The sequence below is a fragment of the Marmota monax genome, unplaced genomic scaffold (assembly GCF_021218885.2).
Source record: "Marmota monax isolate L192 unplaced genomic scaffold, Marmota_monax_Labrador192_F-V1.1 WCK01_AAM20220418_F8-fsc00108, whole genome shotgun sequence".
In the NCBI taxonomy this organism is placed as follows: Eukaryota; Metazoa; Chordata; class Mammalia; order Rodentia; family Sciuridae; genus Marmota; species Marmota monax.
In genome coordinates, this window is record NW_026694593.1 from 4142553 (window position 1) to 4168613 (window position 26061).

Sequence of the window (26061 nt, forward strand, 5' to 3'; positions counted from 1 at the left end):
AAGTCTAGTTATGATACTTTTTACAAATACCCAATTGAAAGCTAGTGAGGTCCAGAACTAAAATTGCAGTACTGAAGACAGAGTAAGCTGCATAAAGAATATTTTAAGTCTAGGTAGAAATGACATGGGCAGGGAAGTAAAGGAAAGGAAGAAATGAAAAATGACTTTGTCTAGTTTGAGATGTTCAGTGGATGGGGATGCTATTAATCAATATGTTGACTTCTAGTAGGGAACACAAAAATAAATTGTTTTGACCAATGTAGATTAAAGTAATAAGGGGCATCCAAGTCGAGATGCAATCTGTTCGACATAGTGGTATGGATTATCGAGAGAGAGACTGGGGAGTTTGTTATTCTGGAATATCAGAAAACCAACTGTATAAAGAAGAACATGTCTCTGATCCCCAAACGTAATAACATTAAAAACAAGGTTAACTTAGACTAATAATTCTTGACTAATAAACTCAGGCTCTTCCTAATGACTACTTCTAACACAAGAACTCACATTCTTGCTCTTTTGAAAAAATCAAAAGTAAACTGGCCTTATCTTCTTCACTCATCATAATTTCTAGAATATCAGCATTCATCTTATGGCAAGTTCTCTCATTACCCAGAGATGGAGTTCATAGATTAAAAAGGGAGAGGTAGGCACTGGTGATGTTTTTCTATCACAGATTGAACTTCAGTTTTTAAAAAGTTTGTAGTGTACCCTTATAGAGACAAGGATCAAGAAGTACATTTATCAACAGGTATTTATCAAAGTCAAAGTAGGGATCACCAAAAAAAAAACCAAACAAACAAAGTAGGTATGTGTCTTGCACACAAAGAATCTGCAATAAACAATCAGACTCTTCCATAAAATCTCCAATACATGGGGCTTATATAAACCCAAATTTGAAGCTTGCTAAAACAAGTACAGATGAGTACGTGAGGATGTTGGGAAGTAAACATATGTCACTGGAGAAATAGAGGTGGAAATATGGGTGGATCTGGGTTTGGTTAAGAATGAATCAGATCATCCCACAGAGGGTGGCTCCTCCCTGAATGGACTTGCTATAAAAAGGCCATTAATCAGACTTCAGTACCCAGCAAGCTCCTTCAGCTGCATTCTATTTGCTCTTCTTGTGAACAGGTAAGAGGAATACATTTAACTTTGCCTACTTAGTGTTAACCAAAGTGGAAATCTGGATGAATGTGTACTCTGAGGAAAAAAAAAGTACTGGTGTTTGGGGTTTTTCCTTTATCTTTGGTGTCACTATCACTAAAAGTTTATTTCTATATAGAAAGAAAATGAGGGCCAAAATCTATTTTCCATGGGACGTTCAATGATCTCTTTGTGTTGTTAGACTGTCCTCTTATACATTCATATAACAAATATACATCATCTATCTTTGTATTTGCCAAGAGCTGCTCTTAGCACTGGTTTTTACAGAAGTGAATTATATAAACTCCCTACTCTGAGAGGCTTACATTTAGTAGGGGGAGACATTCAGTAAACAATAAATAAATGAATAAGATAATTTCAAATTATGTCAAGAACAATGAAGAAAATAAAAGAGTGGTAGAGTAATAGGAGGAAGAGAGTATTTTAAATTGTAAGGCCAAGGAGGACCTTTCTAGGAAATTAACTTTATTTGCCTATTGAATAAAGTTTCTTTTTTTTAAATTGGCACATAATTGCACATATTTGGGGGTAGATATGATATTTTGATACATATATACAATGGGTCATGATTAAATCAAAGTAATTAGCATACCTATCACCTCAAACACTGATCATTTCTTTGTGTTGGGAACATTCAAAACCATTCTCTAGCTATTTTGAAACATAAAGCAAATTATTGTTAACTATGGTAACCTTATTGTGCTATAAAATATAAACATTCCTCCTATCTAACTGTATGTTTAGTTTCCACATATAAGTGAGAATATGTGGTCTTTTTATTTCTGTGACTGGCTTATTTCACATACTACAATATCCTTGAGGCTCAATCCATGTTGCCATAAATGACAGGACTTCATTATTTTTTATGACTAATACTCTACTGTGTATGTATGCCATATTTTCCATATCCATTATCCATCAATGGATACTTACTTTTGTTCCACAGCCTATCTATTATGAATAGTGCTGCAATAAACATGGGCAGGCAGATATCTCTTTGACATACCGATTCCATTACCTTCAGAATATATACTCAGTATTGGGAATGCTAGATTACATGGTAGTTCTATTTTTAGTTTTTTGAGGATACTCCATACTGTTTTCCCTAATAGCTATACCAACATTCCCAGGAACAGTATATAAGAGTTCCCCTTTCTCTATATCCTTGCCAGCATTTAGTATTACTTTTTCTAACTGGGATGAGATTCTCCATCAAGCTGAGATCTTAAAGATGAAAGACACTAACCAAGGCAAAGGGCTAGATTCTAAAGCAAAAACTTATTTCAAATTAGAAAAGGAGCCTACAGCAAATTTTTAAAGGGGAATAGTGGTATGTGGTGATATCAGAGAGCTAAACAGGTAGAGGCCAAGTAAAAAGGGTCATAATAGCCAGGTGTGGTGGTACATGCCTATTATCTTAGCAACTCCAGAGGTAGGCAGGATGACCATAAATTCAAGGCTAGCCTCAGAAACTTATCGAGACCCTGTCTCAAAAAAATAAAAATGGCTAGGCATTCGACTCAGTGCTTAAGCATCCTTGGTTCAAATCCCAGTCCCAAATTAAGGTGGTGGGCATAATAGAGTGGATATATTATTTTATTTTTAAAAATATTTTTAGTTGCAGATGGACACAATACCTTTATTTTATTTATTTATTTCTATGTGGTGCTGAGGATCGAACCCAGTATCTCACACGTGCTAGGCAAGTGCTCTACCACTGAGCTACAACCCCAGCCTCTATACATTATTTTAAATACATGAAAAGTCACTAGAGGGTATTAATCAGGATGAGTAAAATAATGTAATGTTTCTAAAAGATCACTAAATTGCTATGTGGAAAACAGAGTTATAAGGAATGCAAAAGTGGGATTAAGTTGATAGACTATAGTAGTTTAGGTGAGAAATGGAAATAATAAAAAATCATGAGAAATATCTGTTTGTAGAATCCAAAAACTTTTAACTTATCTTTGATACCCTGTCTTTACACCACACTGATTCATTACCATGTCCAGTCAGCTCTGCTTAAGCAACATGTCAAGTCCACTTCCATTTGTCTCCTTCACCACTATCATCCTAGTCCCACCTCTATTATAGTACATGAAAATACCACAACTTAATTTATCATTTTTCTAATGATAATTATTTGGGTTGTTTCTATTTGAAGAGGTATTATAAATAACAGAGCTATAAGCATTTTGTGTGAAACTTTTAGTTACATGTATATATGATTTGGGGGGAATATGATAGAAGTAACTGCTGGTTCTCAGATATTACCAAGAAATTTTTCAAAATGTTTCTTCCAGTTTATACTCTCTTTAGCTGAAAATAAAAGACCTCAGTTCTCCACATCCTAATATTTGTTGATGCCAAGTTTCCTTTTTATCTTTTTAGTCATTTTGGTGGGTATACTGTAGTTCCACAGTATAATTTCAATTTGTATCTCCCTAGTGATTAACAAGGCTGAAAACTTATATATTTATTGGCCACTTGGATATTCTTTTCTGTAAAGTTCCTGTGGCAGAGACCCAATTTTCTGTTGGCTATCTGTATTTATTTATTTATATGAGTTATTTTTATATTCAAGACAAAGCACTTTATTGGTTATATGTGCTATTTATGTCTTTCACTCTATGGCTTGTCCTTCTCTCCTTTAAAGGTAATTTTTAAATGAAAAGACAATCCTACTTTTAATGCAGTCCAACTTTCTAATCATTTTATGAATAGTACTTCGAGTTCTATTAAGAAGTATTTACCTACCCTGAGGTCTTGAAGGTAATCTATATCTTTTATGTAAGATCTATTTTTATTCCATATGGAAATTCTCTTAACCCAGAACAATCTACTCAGAAGTTACACTTTCCCTACTGACTGAACCACCATCTGTGTCATAAAACAAAAGCCCAGAGTGATACAGGGTCTGATTTTGGACTACTAACTTACATTGTTCCTTTTGTTTAGCCATGGACCAATGCCATATTGTCTCCCTTTATAATACACATTACTATCTGGTATATCCTTCAACTTTTCCAAGATTGTTATATCTAATCTTAGTTCTCTTCATTTTCATATCAATTTTAGAAATCATCTTATCAATCTTTACTTTTAAAAACTTCAGGGATTTTAAATGTAATTTTATTGCCTCTGTAAATAAATTTCAGGAGATCTGATATTTTAACAATATTGAAGCTTTCAATCCACAAATAAGGTCTATTCTTCTATATTCACCATCTGTGTACAGATCTTTCATTAGATTTCTAGAAATTTTCTATTTTTTATGTTTTTATAAATAGTATCCTTTCTTATTTCACTGTTTTACTATTATGTAGAAGTATAATTGGTCTTTGTATATTTATCTTATAGTCAATAACACTGATAATTTTACTTATTCTAAGAGTTTAGCTATACATTCTTTTTGATTTTCCACATACAAAAATATCATTCTGTAATTAAGGACAGTTTTATTACTTCTTTTCTAATTACTCTCTTTTTAATTGTTTTTCTTTATTGCTATGGCTAAGACCTTTATCCCAGGGCTGAACAGGATGAAATCAGGTATATTAAGTCTCATTCCCAAACCTGGAGGTGAAATTTTCTACATTTTACCATTAAATATGATTTTTGCTATAACATTTTCAGACATAATTGATGTGTTTTGTTTATAAATCAGAATTAATGTTGAATTTAAAGTTTTATTTATTTATTTTTAAATCTTGAGAGGTTTATATAATTTCCCCATTACTTTAGCTCTGTAGTTGATTGGTTTTCCAATATTAAATCAAACTTGAATTTTTTGAAATAAAACTTACTTAGGAGTGTTGCAAATTCCTCTAATAAAACATAGAACGATGCTTACTATTATTTCCTTTCAGATTATTGTACCTATATTTTTGGGAAAAAATATACTGAAAATTTCATTTCTTTTAATATGGTTCTGAGATTTTTAATGAATTGAGAAGTTAATGTTTCCTCTTTTTATTTTCTCTGAAACAATCTGTGTAATGTTTGTATTGTAATGATTTTTGGATATGGTCTTAAATACCATCATAAATAAGAATGGCTGAAAAAAATATTAAATTTTACAAGGCACATAACTGTATTTTAAAAATTCAGTCTTTATAATCTTCCACAAAGCCAAAATCTGGTCTTCTTTACATACATTAAAATTAATAATAAAAGTATATATAATTCTACTAATTTATTTCATACTTTATATTAATCATGCTTCTTTTATATTTTCTCCTTCTTTCTTTTGTTTTTCTTCTTTCCTGACTTATATTGAATTACTGGAGTTTTATTTCCTCTTCTCCTCTAAAATAGTTTAGAAGATTTAAATTCTATTCTTGTAGTGAACAAACTTACCAAAATGTACATTTGATTTAACCAGTTAAAATTGATCAATATCTATTTCCTCTTACCAAGAATCCAAGGCCCACAATTACTTTAATTCTGATTACTACATATACATTCGTGTCTTTCACATTGCTTTCTATACTATTTTAGATTCACCTGTTTTTAATATAGTCATTGTAACTATTTCTTAAAATCAATGTCTATTTACACTTATTTAGACATTTATTAATTTTTTGACCATCAATGATATAACTGCACGTTATTTCTTAAATGGTAAAATAAAAACAAATCAAAACCAAATTTGTTTTAACATTAAAAAGCTACTGAAGTCACACTATCCAATTAAAAATAGTTTAAACTTTACAAAATGTTTTTAAAAAAGGTAAATTGAATATTCAGTTTTTGCCTTGACAGCGGGCAAATTGCATTTCTCAGCAACTTTACTGTTTATAAAAATCATCTTTTGGGGGTGGGTAACCAGGGCTTGAGCCCAGTGGTACTCAACCATCGAGTCACATCCCTAGTCTTTTTTATTTTTGAGATGGGGTCTTACTAAGTTGCTAAGGGCCTCACTAAGTTGCTGGTGGCTGGCTTTGAACCTACAATCTTCCTCAGCCTTCCACGCTGCTGGGATTAAAGGTGTATGCAAACATACCAAGTGAAAATCAGCTTCTGATCATTGATTTTCAGCTAATTATTCTAGTAAATACTCTAGTGAGTTTTTCTAAATCTTGTATGAGCAACAGCCATTAAAACAAGGGGATTATCTTACGTTGAGCATAAAAAGGTCTATAAAGCTACAAAACTACTGTTGCAAATGGGTTCAAGTCCCAGAAATTAGCAGTCTTAGGAAATCTGTCAAATTCTTTCTTGATTCTACGTAGATGAAATTCTAGGTGGACAGTAAAGAGATTTCATGATCAGCATTCGTTTACAAAGATAGACTACATAAGGGCTATAGGTTTAAAATGTGGAAAATCACTATAATAATTAAAACAATTTTTTAAAAAATGAAGTATAAGTAAACTTTTATTTCTTCTTTTTAGGTTCACATATACTGCCTAAAGATGTCTACCATCATGGAAAACATCATTGCCATCATTGATGTATTCCAAAAATATTCAGAAACAGATAAAGAAACTGAAACTCTGAGCAAAAAAGAGCTGAAGGAACTTCTGGAAACAGAGTTTCAGCAAATTCTGAAAGTAAGAGCTATGTGATAAGACCATAATAGAACTTTCCTGATCTTCAGCAATGATCTAACGAAGTATTGTCCTGAATGTTTTTTGAACCATTTAATTTGTAAGTGAATCTGAGTTAGTCTTATTTCAAAGAGGTAGAAATTTTTTTCTATACCTTAAGTAAACTGCATGTACATGCGCAAACACACAAAGTGAAAGAAACATATATCTTTCCTTCTAAAAAATGAATGCCAATTAGTTACTCTATATATTGTTCTTCCCAAATCAAGTTTAATAATAGGGTATTTCTTAAAACATGAACTGTTATTTAAAATCATGACTCTTAAATAATAAAAACACACATTTATCACATCAAAACTTTAAATTCTTTCATACTAACTCTTTAAAACTTACCTAAAACACAGTATCTACAAAATTTACCTAAGTAAAGATGAGGTAAAAACATCACAGAAAACAACTAAGACTCTGGTTTCGTTTTTTTCATAAAAAGCGTTCATATAACGAAAATGCATGCTGATTTCCTTAGCTGACAATGGGAATAATATGACAATCTCCTTCTATCATTTCTCCTTACAGAATCCAGATGACCCTGACATGGCAGATGTCTTCATGGAAATGCTAGATATAGACCACAACGAAAAAATAGATTTCACAGAATTTCTGCTGATGGTATTCAAGCTGGCTCAAGCATATTATGACACCACAAAGAGTCAAAATTACCGAAAATCAAGTTCAAAAGGAAAAAGGCATAGTCATCTTGATGAAAATGAAACAGAGGATGGAGAAGAAGATGTGGAAATTGAAAGAAAAAGAACATCGAGGCATTCAAGAACAGATAGAAAGTCAAGATCCAAAGGCGCAACAGGAAAAGGGAAAAAAAAACATAGGACACGGTCTGGAGAGCGTGGAAGAAGTGACTCAAGCAAACGTACAGAAAGAGAACATAGACAAAAACACCATGATACAAAGGTAAAGAACAAAAAGAGGTCTAACTCATCTGAAGTCAGAGAGATAAGAGAAAACACTATCAGTAACGACAGTGAAAGACAAAAATATTCTCAAGAATCAAACACACACAGTACATTGGGTGCAAATAAAAAACAAACCTATGCACACAAGAACACAAGACAAAGCATTAGACATGACAGAAATACAGACAGGGAGACTCAAAAAAACACACAGTATAGGCCTGACAATGCAAGAGAAGAATCAAAAAGAATACGACACACACAAGAAAAAGAGCAGTCAACGGAAAGCGCCGGGCACTCAGGCACGGGCTCCTCTCACAGGCAGGCTGAATCTGCCCACGGGCATGCAAGAACAGGCCCCAGGGCAGGGCAGGAAACCCACCACGAGCACTCAGCGGACAGCTCCCGGCGCCACGGCGCGGGGCAGGGGCAGTCCACCTCCCGGGGCGACAGACGCCGAGAACCCAGCCTCAGTCAGGCCAGCGACAACGAAGGGCACTCAGAAGACTCGGCCAGGCAATCCCCATCGGCCCACGGAAGGTCCGGGTCCACGCCGAGGACCCAGCAGGGATCTACCCAGGGCCACGCACGAGACAGCTCCAGGGACACCGGGTCGCGTCAGGGACAGACTGCTAGACACACGCAGTCGGACACCGCTCACGGGCAGTCAGCCTCCAGCTCGAGGGGAGGACAGGGGAGCCGTCACCAGCAGGGGCCAGACAGCTCCAGGCACCCGCAAACCTCCTCTGAGGCCAGTGGCCGCGGACACAGCGAGGCCAGTGACAGCGAAGGCCAGTCGCAAGACTCAGAGGGTCAGTCCGACGTAGGCCACGGCCGGTCCGGGTCCCGACAGGGCCACCGCCAGGAATCCACCCCTGGCCGGTCCGGGGAGAGGTCCAGGCACTCCGGGTCTCGCCTGTACCGGGTAGACACTCAAGAACGGTCCGAGTCCGCCAGCAGACAGGGCCAGTCCGGTGCCAGGGCAACACAGAGCTCCCGCCAGGAGCAAGCACGGGACAGTTCCAGACACGGGGCCTCCCAGGACAGGCAGACGTCCACCGGCAGACACGTCGACTCCTCCCGTGGAAGGACCGGAACCAGCTCCGGCCGAACACAGGGATCCCGCCACGAGCAGGCCCGAGACAGCTCTGGGCACTCCGAGTCCGACGAGGGTGAGTTCACTGCTCAGGGGCACTCAGCATCCGGCAGTAGACGGGGACGACAGGGATCCCGCCAGGAGCAGGCACGGGACAGCACCGGGCACTCCGGGTCCCATCGCCGCCAGCAGGCCTCCCAGGGACGGTCCGGGTCTTCCCGCGGCCAGTCAGGATCCACCAGTGCAAGCAGACAAGCCCACGGCCACCAGCAGGCAGCGGACAGCACCAGGCACTCAGGCACGGGCTCCTCTCGCAGGCAGGCTGAATCTGCCCACGGGCACGCAAGAACAGGCCCCAGGGCAGGGCAGGAAACCCACCGCGAGCACTCAGCGGACAGCTCCCGGCGCCACGGCGCGGGGCAGGGGCAGTCCACCTCCCGGGGCGACAGACGCCGAGAACCCAGCCTCAGTCAGGCCAGCGACAGCGAAGGGCACTCAGAAGACTCGGCCAGGCAATCCCCATCGGCCCACGGAAGGTCCGGGTCCACGCCGAGGACCCAGCAGGGATCTACCCAGGGCCACGCACGAGACAGCTCCAGGGACACCGGGTCGCGTCAGGGACAGACTGCTAGACACACGCAGTCGGACACCGCTCACGGGCAGTCAGCCTCCAGCTCGAGGGGAGGACAGGGGAGCCGTCACCAGCAGGGGCCAGACAGCTCCAGGCACCCGCAAACCTCCTCTGAGGCCAGTGGCCGCGGACACAGCGAGGCCAGTGACAGCGAAGGCCAGTCGCAAGACTCACAGAGTCAGTCCGACGTAGGCCACGGCCGGTCCGGGTCCCGACAGGGCCACCGCCAGGAATCCACCCCTGGCCGGTCCGGGGAGAGGTCCAGGCACTCCGGGTCTCGCCTGTACCGGGTAGACACTCAAGAACGGTCCGAGTCCGCCAGCAGACAGGGCCAGTCCGGTGCCAGGGCAACACAGAGCTCCCGCCAGGAGCAAGCACGGGACAGTTCCAGACACGGGGCCTCCCAGGACAGGCAGACGTCCACCGGCAGACACGTCGACTCCTCCCGTGGAAGGACCGGAACCAGCTCCGGCCGAACACAGGGATCCCGCCACGAGCAGGCCCGAGACAGCTCTGGGCACTCCGAGTCCGACGAGGGTGAGTTCACTGCTCAGGGGCACTCAGCATCCGGCAGTAGACGGGGACGACAGGGATCCCGCCAGGAGCAGGCACGGGACAGCACCGGGCACTCCGGGTCCCATCGCCGCCAGCAGGCCTCCCAGGGACGGTCCGGGTCTTCCCGCGGCCAGTCAGGATCCACCAGTGCAAGCAGACAAGCCCACGGCCACCAGCAGGCAGCGGACAGCACCAGGCACTCAGGCACAGGCTCCTCTCGCAGGCAGGCTGAATCTGCCCACGGGCACGCAAGAACAGGCCCCAGGGCAGGGCAGGAAACCCACCGCGAGCACTCAGCGGACAGCTCCCGGCGCCACGGCGCGGGGCAGGGGCAGTCCACCTCCCGGGGCGACAGACGCCGAGAACCCAGCCTCAGTCAGGCCAGCGACAGCGAAGGGCACTCAGAAGACTCGGCCAGGCAATCCCCATCGGCCCACGGAAGGTCCGGGTCCACGCCGAGGACCCAGCAGGGATCTACCCAGGGCCACGCACGAGACAGCTCCAGGGACACCGGGTCGCGTCAGGGACAGACTGCTAGACACACGCAGTCGGACACCGCTCACGGGCAGTCAGCCTCCAGCTCGAGGGGAGGACAGGGGAGCCGTCACCAGCAGGGGCCAGACAGCTCCAGGCACCCGCAAACCTCCTCTGAGGCCAGTGGCCGCGGACACAGCGAGGCCAGTGACAGCGAAGGCCAGTCGCAAGACTCAGAGGGTCAGTCCGACGTAGGCCACGGCCGGTCCGGGTCCCGACAGGGCCACCGCCAGGAATCCACCCCTGGCCGGTCCGGGGAGAGGTCCAGGCACTCCGGGTCTCGCCTGTACCGGGTAGACACTCAAGAACGGTCCGAGTCCGCCAGCAGACAGGGCCAGTCCGGTGCCAGGGCAACACAGAGCTCCCGCCAGGAGCAAGCACGGGACAGTTCCAGACACGGGGCCTCCCAGGACAGGCAGACGTCCACCGGCAGACACGTCGACTCCTCCCGTGGAAGGACCGGAACCAGCTCCGGCCGAACACAGGGATCCCGCCACGAGCAGGCCCGAGACAGCTCTGGGCACTCCGAGTCCGACGAGGGTGAGTTCACTGCTCAGGGGCACTCAGCATCCGGCAGTAGACGGGGACGACAGGGATCCCGCCAGGAGCAGGCACGGGACAGCACCGGGCACTCCGGGTCCCATCGCCGCCAGCAGGCCTCCCAGGGACGGTCCGGGTCTTCCCGCGGCCAGTCAGGATCCACCAGTGCAAGCAGACAAGCCCACGGCCACCAGCAGGCAGCGGACAGCACCAGGCACTCAGGCACAGGCTCCTCTCGCAGGCAGGCTGAATCTGCCCACGGGCACGCAAGAACAGGCCCCAGGGCAGGGCAGGAAACCCACCGCGAGCACTCAGCGGACAGCTCCCGGCGCCACGGCGCGGGGCAGGGGCAGTCCACCTCCCGGGGCGACAGACGCCGAGAACCCAGCCTCAGTCAGGCCAGCGACAGCGAAGGGCACTCAGAAGACTCGGCCAGGCAATCCCCATCGGCCCACGGAAGGTCCGGGTCCACGCCGAGGACCCAGCAGGGATCTACCCAGGGCCACGCACGAGACAGCTCCAGGGACACCGGGTCGCGTCAGGGACAGACTGCTAGACACACGCAGTCGGACACCGCTCACGGGCAGTCAGCCTCCAGCTCGAGGGGAGGACAGGGGAGCCGTCACCAGCAGGGGCCAGACAGCTCCAGGCACCCGCAAACCTCCTCTGAGGCCAGTGGCCGCGGACACAGCGAGGCCAGTGACAGCGAAGGCCAGTCGCAAGACTCAGAGAGTCAGTCCGACGTAGGCCACGGCCGGTCCGGGTCCCGACAGGGCCACCGCCAGGAATCCACCCCTGGCCGGTCCGGGGAGAGGTCCAGGCACTCCGGGTCTCGCCTGTACCGGGTAGACACTCAAGAACGGTCCGAGTCCGCCAGCAGACAGGGCCAGTCCGGTGCCAGGGCAACACAGAGCTCCCGCCAGGAGCAAGCACGGGACAGTTCCAGACACGGGGCCTCCCAGGACAGGCAGACGTCCACCGGCAGACACGTCGACTCCTCCCGTGGAAGGACCGGAACCAGCTCCGGCCGAACACAGGGATCCCGCCACGAGCAGGCCCGAGACAGCTCTGGGCACTCCGAGTCCGACGAGGGTGAGTTCACTGCTCAGGGGCACTCAGCATCCGGCAGTAGACGGGGACGACAGGGATCCCGCCAGGAGCAGGCACGGGACAGCACCGGGCACTCCGGGTCCCATCGCCGCCAGCAGGCCTCCCAGGGACGGTCCGGGTCTTCCCGCGGCCAGTCAGGATCCACCAGTGCAAGCAGACAAGCCCACGGCCACCAGCAGGCAGCGGACAGCACCAGGCACTCAGGCACAGGCTCCTCTCGCAGGCAGGCTGAATCTGCCCACGGGCACGCAAGAACAGGCCCCAGGGCAGGGCAGGAAACCCACCGCGAGCACTCAGCGGACAGCTCCCGGCGCCACGGCGCGGGGCAGGGGCAGTCCACCTCCCGGGGCGACAGACGCCGAGAACCCAGCCTCAGTCAGGCCAGCGACAGCGAAGGGCACTCAGAAGACTCGGCCAGGCAATCCCCATCGGCCCACGGAAGGTCCGGGTCCACGCCGAGGACCCAGCAGGGATCTACCCAGGGCCACGCACGAGACAGCTCCAGGGACACCGGGTCGCGTCAGGGACAGACTGCTAGACACACGCAGTCGGACACCGCTCACGGGCAGTCAGCCTCCAGCTCGAGGGGAGGACAGGGGAGCCGTCACCAGCAGGGGCCAGACAGCTCCAGGCACCCGCAAACCTCCTCTGAGGCCAGTGGCCGCGGACACAGCGAGGCCAGTGACAGCGAAGGCCAGTCGCAAGACTCAGAGAGTCAGTCCGACGTAGGCCACGGCCGGTCCGGGTCCCGACAGGGCCACCGCCAGGAATCCACCCCTGGCCGGTCCGGGGAGAGGTCCAGGCACTCCGGGTCTCGCCTGTACCGGGTAGACACTCAAGAACGGTCCGAGTCCGCCAGCAGACAGGGCCAGTCCGGTGCCAGGGCAACACAGAGCTCCCGCCAGGAGCAAGCACGGGACAGTTCCAGACACGGGGCCTCCCAGGACAGGCAGACGTCCACCGGCAGACACGTCGACTCCTCCCGTGGAAGGACCGGAACCAGCTCCGGCCGAACACAGGGATCCCGCCACGAGCAGGCCCGAGACAGCTCTGGGCACTCCGAGTCCGACGAGGGTGAGTTCACTGCTCAGGGGCACTCAGCATCCGGCAGTAGACGGGGACGACAGGGATCCCGCCAGGAGCAGGCACGGGACAGCACCGGGCACTCCGGGTCCCATCGCCGCCAGCAGGCCTCCCAGGGACGGTCCGGGTCTTCCCGCGGCCAGTCAGGATCCACCAGTGCAAGCAGACAAGCCCACGGCCACCAGCAGGCAGCGGACAGCACCAGGCACTCAGGCACAGGCTCCTCTCGCAGGCAGGCTGAATCTGCCCACGGGCACGCAAGAACAGGCCCCAGGGCAGGGCAGGAAACCCACCGCGAGCACTCAGCGGACAGCTCCCGGCGCCACGGCGCGGGGCAGGGGCAGTCCACCTCCCGGGGCGACAGACGCCGAGAACCCAGCCTCAGTCAGGCCAGCGACAGCGAAGGGCACTCAGAAGACTCGGCCAGGCAATCCCCATCGGCCCACGGAAGGTCCGGGTCCACGCCGAGGACCCAGCAGGGATCTACCCAGGGCCACGCACGAGACAGCTCCAGGGACACCGGGTCGCGTCAGGGACAGACTGCTAGACACACGCAGTCGGACACCGCTCACGGGCAGTCAGCCTCCAGCTCGAGGGGAGGACAGGGGAGCCGTCACCAGCAGGGGCCAGACAGCTCCAGGCACCCGCAAACCTCCTCTGAGGCCAGTGGCCGCGGACACAGCGAGGCCAGTGACAGCGAAGGCCAGTCGCAAGACTCAGAGAGTCAGTCCGACGTAGGCCACGGCCGGTCCGGGTCCCGACAGGGCCACCGCCAGGAATCCACCCCTGGCCGGTCCGGGGAGAGGTCCAGGCACTCCGGGTCTCGCCTGTACCGGGTAGACACTCAAGAACGGGCCGAGTCCGCCAGCAGACAGGGCCAGTCCGGTGCCAGGGCAACACAGAGCTCCCGCCAGGAGCAAGCACGGGACAGTTCCAGACACGGGGCCTCCCAGGACAGGCAGACGTCCACCGGCAGACACGTCGACTCCTCCCGTGGAAGGACCGGAACCAGCTCCGGCCGAACACAGGGATCCCGCCACGAGCAGGCCCGAGACAGCTCTGGGCACTCCGAGTCCGACGAGGGTGAGTTCACTGCTCAGGGGCACTCAGCATCCGGCAGTAGACGGGGACGACAGGGATCCCGCCAGGAGCAGGCACGGGACAGCACCGGGCACTCCGGGTCCCATCGCCGCCAGCAGGCCTCCCAGGGACGGTCCGGGTCTTCCCGCGGCCAGTCAGGATCCACCAGTGCAAGCAGACAAGCCCACGGCCACCAGCAGGCAGCGGACAGCACCAGGCACTCAGGCACAGGCTCCTCTCGCAGGCAGGCTGAATCTGCCCACGGGCACGCAAGAACAGGCCCCAGGGCAGGGCAGGAAACCCACCGCGAGCACTCAGCGGACAGCTCCCGGCGCCACGGCGCGGGGCAGGGGCAGTCCACCTCCCGGGGCGACAGACGCCGAGAACCCAGCCTCAGTCAGGCCAGCGACAGCGAAGGGCACTCAGAAGACTCGGCCAGGCAATCCCCATCGGCCCACGGAAGGTCCGGGTCCACGCCGAGGACCCAGCAGGGATCTACCCAGGGCCACGCACGAGACAGCTCCAGGGACACCGGGTCGCGTCAGGGACAGACTGCTAGACACACGCAGTCGGACACCGCTCACGGGCAGTCAGCCTCCAGCTCGAGGGGAGGACAGGGGAGCCGTCACCAGCAGGGGCCAGACAGCTCCAGGCACCCGCAAACCTCCTCTGAGGCCAGTGGCCGCGGACACAGCGAGGCCAGTGACAGCGAAGGCCAGTCGCAAGACTCAGAGAGTCAGTCCGACGTAGGCCACGGCCGGTCCGGGTCCCGACAGGGCCACCGCCAGGAATCCACCCCTGGCCGGTCCGGGGAGAGGTCCAGGCACTCCGGGTCTCGCCTGTACCGGGTAGACACTCAAGAACGGGCCGAGTCCGCCAGCAGACAGGGCCAGTCCGGTGCCAGGGCAACACAGAGCTCCCGCCAGGAGCAAGCACGGGACAGTTCCAGACACGGGGCCTCCCAGGACAGGCAGACGTCCACCGGCAGACACGTCGACTCCTCCCGTGGAAGGACCGGAACCAGCTCCGGCCGAACACAGGGATCCCGCCACGAGCAGGCCCGAGACAGCTCTGGGCACTCCGAGTCCGACGAGGGTGAGTTCACTGCTCAGGGGCACTCAGCATCCGGCAGTAGACGGGGACGACAGGGATCCCGCCAGGAGCAGGCACGGGACAGCACCGGGCACTCCGGGTCCCATCGCCGCCAGCAGGCCTCCCAGGGACGGTCCGGGTCTTCCCGCGGCCAGTCAGGATCCACCAGTGCAAGCAGACAAGCCCACGGCCACCAGCAGGCAGCGGACAGCACCAGGCACTCAGGCACAGGCTCCTCTCGCAGGCAGGCTGAATCTGCCCACGGGCACGCAAGAACAGGCCCCAGGGCAGGGCAGGAAACCCACCGCGAGCACTCAGCGGACAGCTCCCGGCGCCACGGCGCGGGGCAGGGGCAGTCCACCTCCCGGGGCGACAGACGCCGAGAACCCAGCCTCAGTCAGGCCAGCGACAGCGAAGGGCACTCAGAAGACTCGGCCAGGCAATCCCCATCGGCCCACGGAAGGTCCGGGTCCACGCCGAGGACCCAGCAGGGATCTACCCAGGGCCACGCACGAGACAGCTCCAGGGACACCGGGTCGCGTCAGGGACAGACTGCTAGACACACGCAGTCGGACACCGCTCACGGGCAGTCAGCCTCCAGCTCGAGGGGAGGACAGGGGAGCCGTCACCAGCAGGGGCCAGACAGCTCCAGGCACCCGCAAACCTCCTCTGAGGCCAGTGGCCGCGGACACAGCGAGGCCAGTGACAGCGAAGGCCAGTCGCAAGACTCAGAGAGTCAGTCCGACGTAGGCCACGGCCGGTCCGGGTCCCGACAGGGCCACCGCCAGGAATCCACCCCTGGCCGGTCCGGGGAGAGGTCCAGGCACTCCGGGTCTCGCCTGTACCGGGTAGACACTCAAGAACGGGCCGAGTCCGCCAGCAGACAGGGCCAGTCCGGTGCCAGGGCAACACAGAGCTCCCGCCAGGAGCAAGCACGGGACAGTTCCAGACACGGGGCCTCCCAGGACAGGCAGACGTCCACCGGCAGACACGTCGACTCCTCCCGTGGAAGGACCGGAACCAGCTCCGGCCGAACACAGGGATCCCGCCACGAGCAGGCCCGAGACAGCTCTGGGCACTCCGAGTCCGACGAGGGTGAGTTCACTGCTCAGGGGCACTCAGCATCCGGCAGTAGACGGGGACGACAGGGATCCCGCCAGGAGCAGGCACGGGACAGCACCGGGCACTCCGGGTCCCATCGCCGCCAGCAGGCCTCCCAGGGACGGTCCGGGTCTTCCCGCGGCCAGTCAGGATCCACCAGTGCAAGCAGACAAGCCCACGGCCACCAGCAGGCAGCGGACAGCACCAGGCACTCAGGCACAGGCTCCTCTCGCAGGCAGGCTGAATCTGCCCACGGGCACGCAAGAACAGGCCCCAGGGCAGGGCAGGAAACCCACCGCGAGCACTCAGCGGACAGCTCCCGGCGCCACGGCGCGGGGCAGGGGCAGTCCACCTCCCGGGGCGACAGACGCCGAGAACCCAGCCTCAGTCAGGCCAGCGACAGCGAAGGGCACTCAGAAGACTCGGCCAGGCAATCCCCATCGGCCCACGGAAGGTCCGGGTCCACGCCGAGGACCCAGCAGGGATCTACCCAGGGCCACGCACGAGACAGCTCCAGGGACACCGGGTCGCGTCAGGGACAGACTGCTAGACACACGCAGTCGGACACCGCTCACGGGCAGTCAGCCTCCAGCTCGAGGGGAGGACAGGGGAGCCGTCACCAGCAGGGGCCAGACAGCTCCAGGCACCCGCAAACCTCCTCTGAGGCCAGTGGCCGCGGACACAGCGAGGCCAGTGACAGCGAAGGCCAGTCGCAAGACTCAGAGAGTCAGTCCGACGTAGGCCACGGCCGGTCCGGGTCCCGACAGGGCCACCGCCAGGAATCCACCCCTGGCCGGTCCGGGGAGAGGTCCAGGCACTCCGGGTCTCGCCTGTACCGGGTAGACACTCAAGAACAGTCCGAGTCCGCCAGCAGACAGGGCCAGTCCGGTGCCAGGGCAACACAGAGCTCCCGCCAGGAGCAAGCACGGGACAGTTCCAGACACGGGGCCTCCCAGGACAGGCAGACGTCCACCGGCAGACACGTCGACTCCTCCCGTGGAAGGACCGGAACCAGCTCCGGCCGAACACAGGGATCCCGCCACGAGCAGGCCCGAGACAGCTCTGGGCACTCCGAGTCCGACGAGGGTGAGTTCACTGCTCAGGGGCACTCAGCATCTGGCAGTAGACGGGGACGACAGGGATCCCGCCAGGAGCAGGCACGGGACAGCACCGGGCACTCCGGGTCCCATCACCGCCAGCAGGCCTCCCAGGGACGGTCCGGGTCTTCCCGCGGCCAGTCAGGATCCACCAGTGCAAGCAGACAAGCCCACGGCCACCAGCAGGCAGCGGACAGCACCAGGCACTCAGGCACAGGCTCCTCTCGCAGGCAGGCTGAATCTGCCCACGGGCACGCAAGAACAGGCCCCAGGGCAGGGCAGGAAACCCACCGCGAGCACTCAGCGGACAGCTCCCGGCGCCAAGGCGCGGGGCAGGGGCAGTCCACCTCCCGGGGCGACAGACGCCGAGAACCCAGCCTCAGTCAGGCCAGCGACAGCGAAGGGCAGTCAGAAGACTCGGCCAGGCAATCCCCATCCGCCCATGGAAGGTATGTTTCATCACATGAGTCTGTACCCATCCATTCCACTGATAGCCCCAGAGAGTCTCTTTATTATCAAGGAGTGATGAAGGATGAGCAGTTGTCTGATTGTTCTCCTGAAATATCAGAATATGATACAGGAAATCAAGGTGATCATTTTCCCATTCATCCTGAATCAGATCATAGTTCAGGAGTTGAATCTTGTGGTGATCATCACAGTTCTGAAGTTAATTATTTTCCCTCATTCATCAGTGAAAGTTGTCACTATGGATCAGGTATAGGTTGGAGGCATGGCAGTTATGGTAGTGGTGCATATGAATATGGTCAGTCAGGATTTGGCAAATCTCAAGCTAGATTCATTAGTGAAAAATGCAGTCCTGTGGAATTAACAAAGAGGTATGAAAATAGAAAATCACCTGGATATGGAATACAATATATGAGATCCAGTATATTAGGCAGTAATAGAGAGCCAGAAATGCATAACTGTTCAAGTGATATATCAAGACAGCTGGGGTTCATTCAGTCCCCAGGATACTATTATTATGAATGAGAAATCAGTAAGCAATCACTTTAAATAGAATTAAACCAAGTAGTAGGAGCAAGAACCTATTAACACTTTGTTCTAGGAAGTTTACCTATTACTTTCGTAGATGTTTCTTATCTATTTGAAATATGCTATACTCTTTCATTACTTTGGTGATAGTTTCTTTTTATTCTCTAGACCTTTTAAACCTTATATTTAGAAAATATTAAGGAAATTAATATCATTCAAATCTAAATTTGCAAAACTATTAAGAATGTGTAGTTGAAATAAGGATTCTTTTTTTCAAAACTTTAAATGTTAGATCCTCTCTCAATTAATATATGAATTTTTCTGAAAAGTATCTAAGGAAGTAAATATGCTAAATCATTCTTTTGGAGGCTAGAGCTACTATATCACACCATGGCTCAGCACATCTTCCCATATTATTCTTCTACTGGAAGTCTGTTTTCTTAGCATTCAAAAAAATCACATTGGATTAAAAATTGTGCAAGGTATAAAACTCAATAAAAGTTGATCTTATTACCTAGCTTGTCTCTTTTATGCTTTTTTTCCTCAAGTGCAAAAAGGGTTTTCTTTTCCATGTGTAGGATTTAATCTCTTTTGTATACCATAGGAAATCTGAACATATAGCAACATATACTATGCAAAAGTGGTAAATAAGAAGGAATTTAATAAAATCATATGTGTTCCCCAATATAATCATTGTCCCACATTATCACCTTTTCAAAGTTAAAACACTTTGTTGAATCATAAATATTTCTACCATTAATATGAAATCACTAATCCAAGTGTTTAACAGCCACATCAAAGCAAGAATTATTGACTGTGGGTCCTTCTGCCAAAGATGCTGGCAAATGCTTTCAAGGGAGTCTAATGAAAGTAAAGAACTTAGCTGAAGTGTCTTAACACAAAAGCAATTTAAAAAATGCCTCTGGGCTTGGGCAATAGCTCAGTGGTAGAGCATCTGCCTCGCTCGTGTGAGGCACTAGGTTCAATCCTCAGCACCACATAGAAATAAATAAAGATATTTTGTCCATCTACAACTAAAAAATATTTTTAAATAAATAAGTAAAAAGAAAGAAAATGCCTTCCTTTCCTGAAAGGACAACAGATGAACTTTTATGATTTAGGCAATTAGAAAAAGAAAGGGCAGGGAGGAAAAAATAGTACAAATGTCAACAATTTTCTTCTACTAGAAGGAAAATCCTTCTGTGAGACCCCTACCAATGTTTACTTCCCATAATATCCAACTGGTGGTGGTATGTAGGCCAGTGTTCTCATTTTGCCGATGAGTCTATCACACAAATAACGCACACCAAAATATTAATTAGATTTCAAATCTTCAAGTTCAAGATTGACAATTTTATAATAGAATTTATAAAAGTTTCCTTTCTTGAACTTTTATTTTAATAAATTAAACTGAATTAAAATTGTCAGTATTTAAATGATCTCAAAAGGGGACAGGGACTGAATGAAAAAGGAACAGGCTCATTTTTAAATTAGCCTCAAATAATAAAATGTCTATGTTTGCTCCCCACAAGCCACTTAAAGGTAGTACTTCTCTCCTACCAGTGTTTCCATGCTTGAAGTACAAACCCCATGTATCCTTACAAAGCAACAAATTTCATGAAGTACCCGACCTGCAGGCCTCCCAGAGCTTTAACAGACACGGGTGCCCTAGTCTCAGTTTATTCAGCTCTCTCCTGTAGCCCCACTCTAGAGTCTGGCCTAACTGACTGAAAAATACAAAAACTGTACTGAGGAAACAGTGCAGACCTGGCCCTCCTAAACTTGGGAGATATTTATGGACACTAACAGGCATTACAAGAGAGACAGATATGTGTCCCCTATGAGAGCAAAACTTCTCCATGATGAAAACATATACAACTGAAATTGTCTTCTTTCACATCCCCCTACCCACTAAGGACAGACTTACTTGAAATTCCCTTTTGTTATCTGACAGAAAATCAGTTTACCCAATAAATTGAAACAAGATTCACTGGAAACATGAATTTTCTCTGTTCTCTTCCCTTATAAAATTTCTTTTTGTCTTTATTCTTTACTCAGTTGACCAACTCTCTCAGTAAATTATGAATTTCCATGCAATATAACTAAATAAGTTTTTCTTTCACTGAAATAATCTCAAGGGACCAATTATGTCTTACGTCTCTCTTTTCTCTACACAAATATTTTCTCAATGCACATCAATCCGTGACAACCTTATCCACTGGGTAAAGTCACTCACAGCAGAAGAACTGGAAGAAGACAAAGACCAGCACAAACTTAACACTCATAATCAGTTGTTGACTGCTCATTTGCAGTGTCCTGTGAGAGGGTTCCTATAAGTGCAGTCCACAGAAAACTGCACTGCTGGTCTGCAAACCTTATTAGTGGTACACAGCAAGATAAGCACAAAATCAAGGATAAGGATTTAGAAATATTTTATAACAATTTGGCATTGGCACATTTGAGGGTGTGACCATTTTTAAAATTTTATGAAGTATCAATTAGAATATTAACCCTGATCTTTCACCACAGATAGTATAACACTGTTCTATGGTTCTCACTACAAATGGTTGAGTCTGTATTCTATCTAATAGACAAGCTACTGAAGACTTATGAACAAAGGAACACTCTAATCAAATGTATACATTAAGGATCTGGGATGGTCTAGAAAAGATAAAAGATAGGGAGGTCTGCCTGTAACAAGGCAATGGTCCAAGGTAAAGATAAAATGACTCTGAATCGAGTCAGTGGTAGTATGATGTTTGAAAAATGAGGTCAACTAAATTTGATCATTAATTGAATCTGGAGAGTAAAAAAGAGAAAAGCATTGAGGATTTTTCTAGATGCTTATATCTATATTTCAAAAAGGAGAATGTGAGTCTTCAGCATATGTGTAGCTTACTGAACTGGTTGAAAGTATGGGCTTTGAACTTAGATGCTATCTAGGCAAAATCTCAACCCTAGCAATTAACTGTGTGGATCTTGGAAAACTTACTGCAGATTTCTATTTCTTGGTTTCCTCTTCTGAAAAATTCCATGTAATAACAGTACCTACCTTGGCATCATTACAAAGATTGAGTTGATACATGAAAAGCACTTAATACGGGGTCTGGCACATGTTAAACACTCAATAAATGTTTGCCAATATGGATGAAGCTATAGGCATGACTGAAATGAGAAAGTAAAGAGTGAGAGCCAAAGATAGAATATTGAGAAAAATCCACCAAAGTTCTTCCCACAGTCAAATAACAAATATGTGATAGAAAGAAGATTTTCAGCCTGGTTCTGACTTCCAATCCCATGCTCTCATCACTAAAAAGGAGTGTTTTCAAAGTTTAAGTATGCCAAGAATAGTCAAGTAAAGTCAGAAATGAAATATGGTCTTAGCACAAAGGTGCATGCCTATAATCCCAGAGGCTCGAGAGGCTGAGGCAGGAGGATCACGAGTTCAAGCCAACCTCATCAAAAGCAAGAAATTTAAGCAACTTTGTGGGAATCTGTCCCTAAATAAAATGCAAAATAGGGCTGAGAATATGGTTCAGTAGTCAAGTGTCCCAGAGTTCAATCCCTAGTACCCCAAAAAGAAATATGGTCTTTAATATCTTGACATTTGTGATCCTGGAAAGAGCCATTTCTGTGGAGAGAGAGTTATATAAACAAACTGTTAGAAAACTTAAGGGTAACTGATTTTTGAGAAATTGGACACAATAAATACAGATTATTTCTGTGAGGAAGCCAAAAACTGCTTTCTAACCAAATCCTTTAGTTTTCTCCATTTCTAGCATCCTTGGTTGTGGGGATTCTGGAGGTAACAGTCTGCAGGAGATAACTTCTGAAAATTAAGTAGAGAAGGGGGCATGTAAGAAGCCACAGTAAAGACGCTTAATTTTTGCCTCCCTCACTTTATTAAGGAATAATTGACAAACAAAAATTGTGTGTTTAGATATATATATACATTGTGAAATGATTGCCACAATCTAGCTAATTAACATATCCATTACCTTTCATAGTTAACTTCTGTGGGTGTGTATATGGTGAGACTACAAGATCTACTTTCTTAGCAAATTTCAATATATAATTATTAGCTACAGTCAACAGATTGTATGTATATTAAGTCTCCAATAATTATTCATCTTGAAAATTAAGGTTTGTACCTTTTCTCAATATTTCTCCTTTTCTCCCATGCCTTTAGTCCCTGAAACCACCATTCTACTCTCTGCTTCTATGAGTTTGACTTTATATTGAACTTCAAAATTCTCAAAGTGAAAGTTTGTTTTAATCTAAGCTGGGATTTTCCTTTTGATTCCCCGGCACATTTGATTCCAGAAAAATGAAACAGTTTCTAAATAATGTGTAAAAGTATAAATATAATAGTGCTCCCTTCCAGAGCACATATAATAAAATTAGAATGATATAGAGAATATTATCATGGCCCCTGTGCAAGGATGACACGCAAATTCATGAAGAGTTCCATAAGTTTAAGGAAAAACTAATCAAAGGAGAAACCAAATCAAGTTAAATACCAAAAATAAACAACAATGGCTGGGAATACAAATAATGTCTCAATAATAACCCTGAATGTTAAACTAAACAATCAATCAATGTTAAACGAAACAATGCCTAAACTCAACAATCAAAAGACATAGACTGGCAGATTGGATTAAAAAAAAAAAAGACCCAACAATATGCTGCCTCCAAGAGACTCATCTCATAGAAAAAGATATCCACATACTGAAGGTGAAAGGTTGGGAAAAATCACACCGCTCACATGAACTATGGAAGCAAGCAGGGGTATCCATCCCCGTATCAAATAAAGTAGACTTCAAGCCAAAGTCAATCAAAAGGGATAAAGAAAGATATTTCATACTGCTTAAGGGAACCATTCATCAGCAAGACATAACAAATATAAATATATATGCCCCAACCAATGGAGCATCTACATCCATCAAACAAACTCTTCTCAAGATCAAGAGTCAAATACACCATAACACAATAATTCTGGGTGACTTTACCACACCTCTTTCACTACTGGAAATGTCGTCCAAAAAAAAGTTGAACAAAGAAACTACAGAATTCAATAATACAATTAATAACTTAGACTTAACTGACATATACAGAATATTTCATCCATTAATGAATGAATACACTTTCTTTTCAGCAGCAGATGGATCCTTCTCTAAAATTGACCATACATTATGCCACAAAGCAATTCTTAGCAAATATAAAAAAGTAGAGATACCACCCTGCATTCTATCAGATCATAATGGAACGAAATTAGAAATCAATGATAAAATAAAAAATAAAAGCTACTCCAACACCTGATGACTAAATAATATACCACTAGTTGCAAAAGACATCAAGGAGCAGATTAAAAAATTCTGAGAGGTGAATGAGAACACAGATACAATGCATCAAAATCTCTAGAACATTACGAAGGCAGTACTAAGAGGAAAGTTCATTGCATGGAGTTCATTCCTTAAAAGAAGAAAAAGTCAACAAATAAATGACTTAACATTACATCTCAAAGCCCTAGAAAAAGAAAGAACAAATCTACACCAAAAGCAGCAGAAGACAGGAAATAATTAAAATCAGTGCTGAAATCAATGAAATTGAAACAAAAGAAACAACTGAAAAAATTGACAAAACAAAAAGTTGGTTCTTTGAAAAAATAAATAAAATTGGCAAACCCTTAGCCATGCTAATGAAGAGAGGAAACTCAAATCACTAACATACATGATGAAAAAGGAACTATCACAACAGACACTACAGAAATACAGAGGATAATTAGAAATTATTTTGAAAACCTGTACTCCAATAAAATAGAAAGTATCGAAGGCATGGACAAATTTCTAACGTCATATAATTTACCCAAGTTGAATCAGGATTTAAACAGATCAATTTCAAGCAATGAAATAGAAGACGCCATCAGAAGCCTACCAACCAAGAAAACTCCAGGTCTGAATGGAACACAGCTGATTTCTACAAGACCTTTGAGGAAGAATTAATACCAATATTCTTCAATTTATTTCAAGAAATAGAAAAAGGGGCAACACTTCCAAACTCATTCTATGAGGCCAATATCACTCTGATTCCCAAACCAGGCAAAAACACATCAGAAAAAAAGAAAAAGAAACTTCAGACCAATACCTCTAATGAACATAGATGCAAAAATTCTCAATAAAATTCTGGCAAATCAAATACAAAAACATATCAAAAAGATCATGCACCACGATCAACTGGGATTCATCCCAGGGATGCAAAGTTGGTTCAACATACAGAAATTGATAAATGTAATTCATCACATCAATAGACTTAAAGATAAGAACCCTATGATCATCTCAATAGAAGCAGAAGAAATCATTTGACAAAATATAGCACCCCTTTATGTTCAAAACACTAGAAAAACTTGGGATAACAGGAACATATCTCAACATTGTAAAAGCTATCTATGCTAAGCCCCAGCCCAACATCATTATAAATAGAGAAGAATTGAAAGCATTCCCTCTAAAAACTGGAACAAGACAGGGATAGATGCCCTTTTTTCATGACTTCTATGTAACATAGTTCTTGAAACTATAGCCAGAGCAATTAGACAGACAAAAGAAATTAAAGGGATATGGGTACGAAAAGAAGAACTCAAATTAGCACTATTTGCCAACGATATCATTTTATATTTGGAAGACCCCAAAAATTCCTCAGAAAACTTCTAAAACTAAGTAAATGAATTCAGTAAAGTAGCAGGATACAAAATCAATACCCATGCATCAAAGGCATTTCTGTATATCAGTGACAAGTCCTCTGAAAGAGAAACTAGGAAAACTACCCCATATACAGTGGCATCAAAAAAATAAAATAAAATTCTTGAGAATCAATCTAACGAAAGAGGTGAAAGACCTCTACAATGAAAACCACAGAATGCTAAAGAAATTAAAGATGACCTTAGAAGATGGAAAGATCTCCCTTCTTCTTGGATAGGTAGAATTAATATTGTCATAATGACCAAGCTACCAAGAGCATTATACAGGTTTAACGCATTCCAATCAAAATCCCAATGACATTCCTCATAGAAATAGAAAAAGCAATCATAAAATTCATCTGGAAAAAATAAGAGACACACAATAGCTAAAGTAATCCTTAGCAGGAAGAGTGAAGCAGGTGGTATCACTATACCAGACCTTAAACTATACTACAGAACAGTAACAAAAACAGCATGGTAATAGCACCAAAACAGACTGGAAGACCAATGGTACAGAATAGAGGATACAGAGACTAACCCACAAAACTACAGTTATCTTGTATTAGATAAAGGTGCCAAAAACATGAATTGGAGAAAAGCTAGCCTCTTCAACAAATGGTGCTGGGAAAACTGGAAATTCATATGCAACAAAATGAAATTAAACTCCTATCTCTCACCATGCACAAAACTCAACTCGAAGTGGATCAAGGACCTAGGAATTAAACCAGAGAC

General features: G+C 47.1%; 1 protein-coding gene and 1 non-coding gene across 2 annotated transcripts; both read left to right on the forward strand.

Annotated features, from left to right (window-relative positions):
- Positions 1-1090: 1090 nt before the first annotated feature.
- Positions 1091-19098, forward strand: Flg (filaggrin). Its single transcript, XM_058571964.1, has 3 exons — positions 1091-1131; positions 6561-6719; positions 7293-19098. Exons 2-3 carry the CDS (start codon positions 6582-6584, stop codon positions 18591-18593), a joined length of 11439 nt encoding a protein of 3812 aa, XP_058427947.1. The 5' UTR covers positions 1091-1131; positions 6561-6581; the 3' UTR covers positions 18594-19098.
- Positions 19099-22966: 3868 nt separating this feature from the next.
- Positions 22967-23073, forward strand: LOC124077561 (U6 spliceosomal RNA). Its single transcript, XR_006846648.1, has one exon. It is a non-coding gene; the product is annotated as a U6 spliceosomal RNA (small nuclear RNA).
- The last annotated feature ends 2988 nt before the right edge of the window (positions 23074-26061 follow it).

Excerpts from the sequence above, each read along its gene's own strand:
- Flg (XM_058571964.1), top strand. The coding sequence starts at position 6,582 with ATGTCTACCATCATGGAAAACATCATTGCCATCATTGATGTATTCCAA. Across the intron at positions 6,720-7,292 it reads AGTTTCAGCAAATTCTGAAA|AATCCAGATGACCCTGACAT; the intron begins GTAAGAGCTATG and ends TTCTCCTTACAG.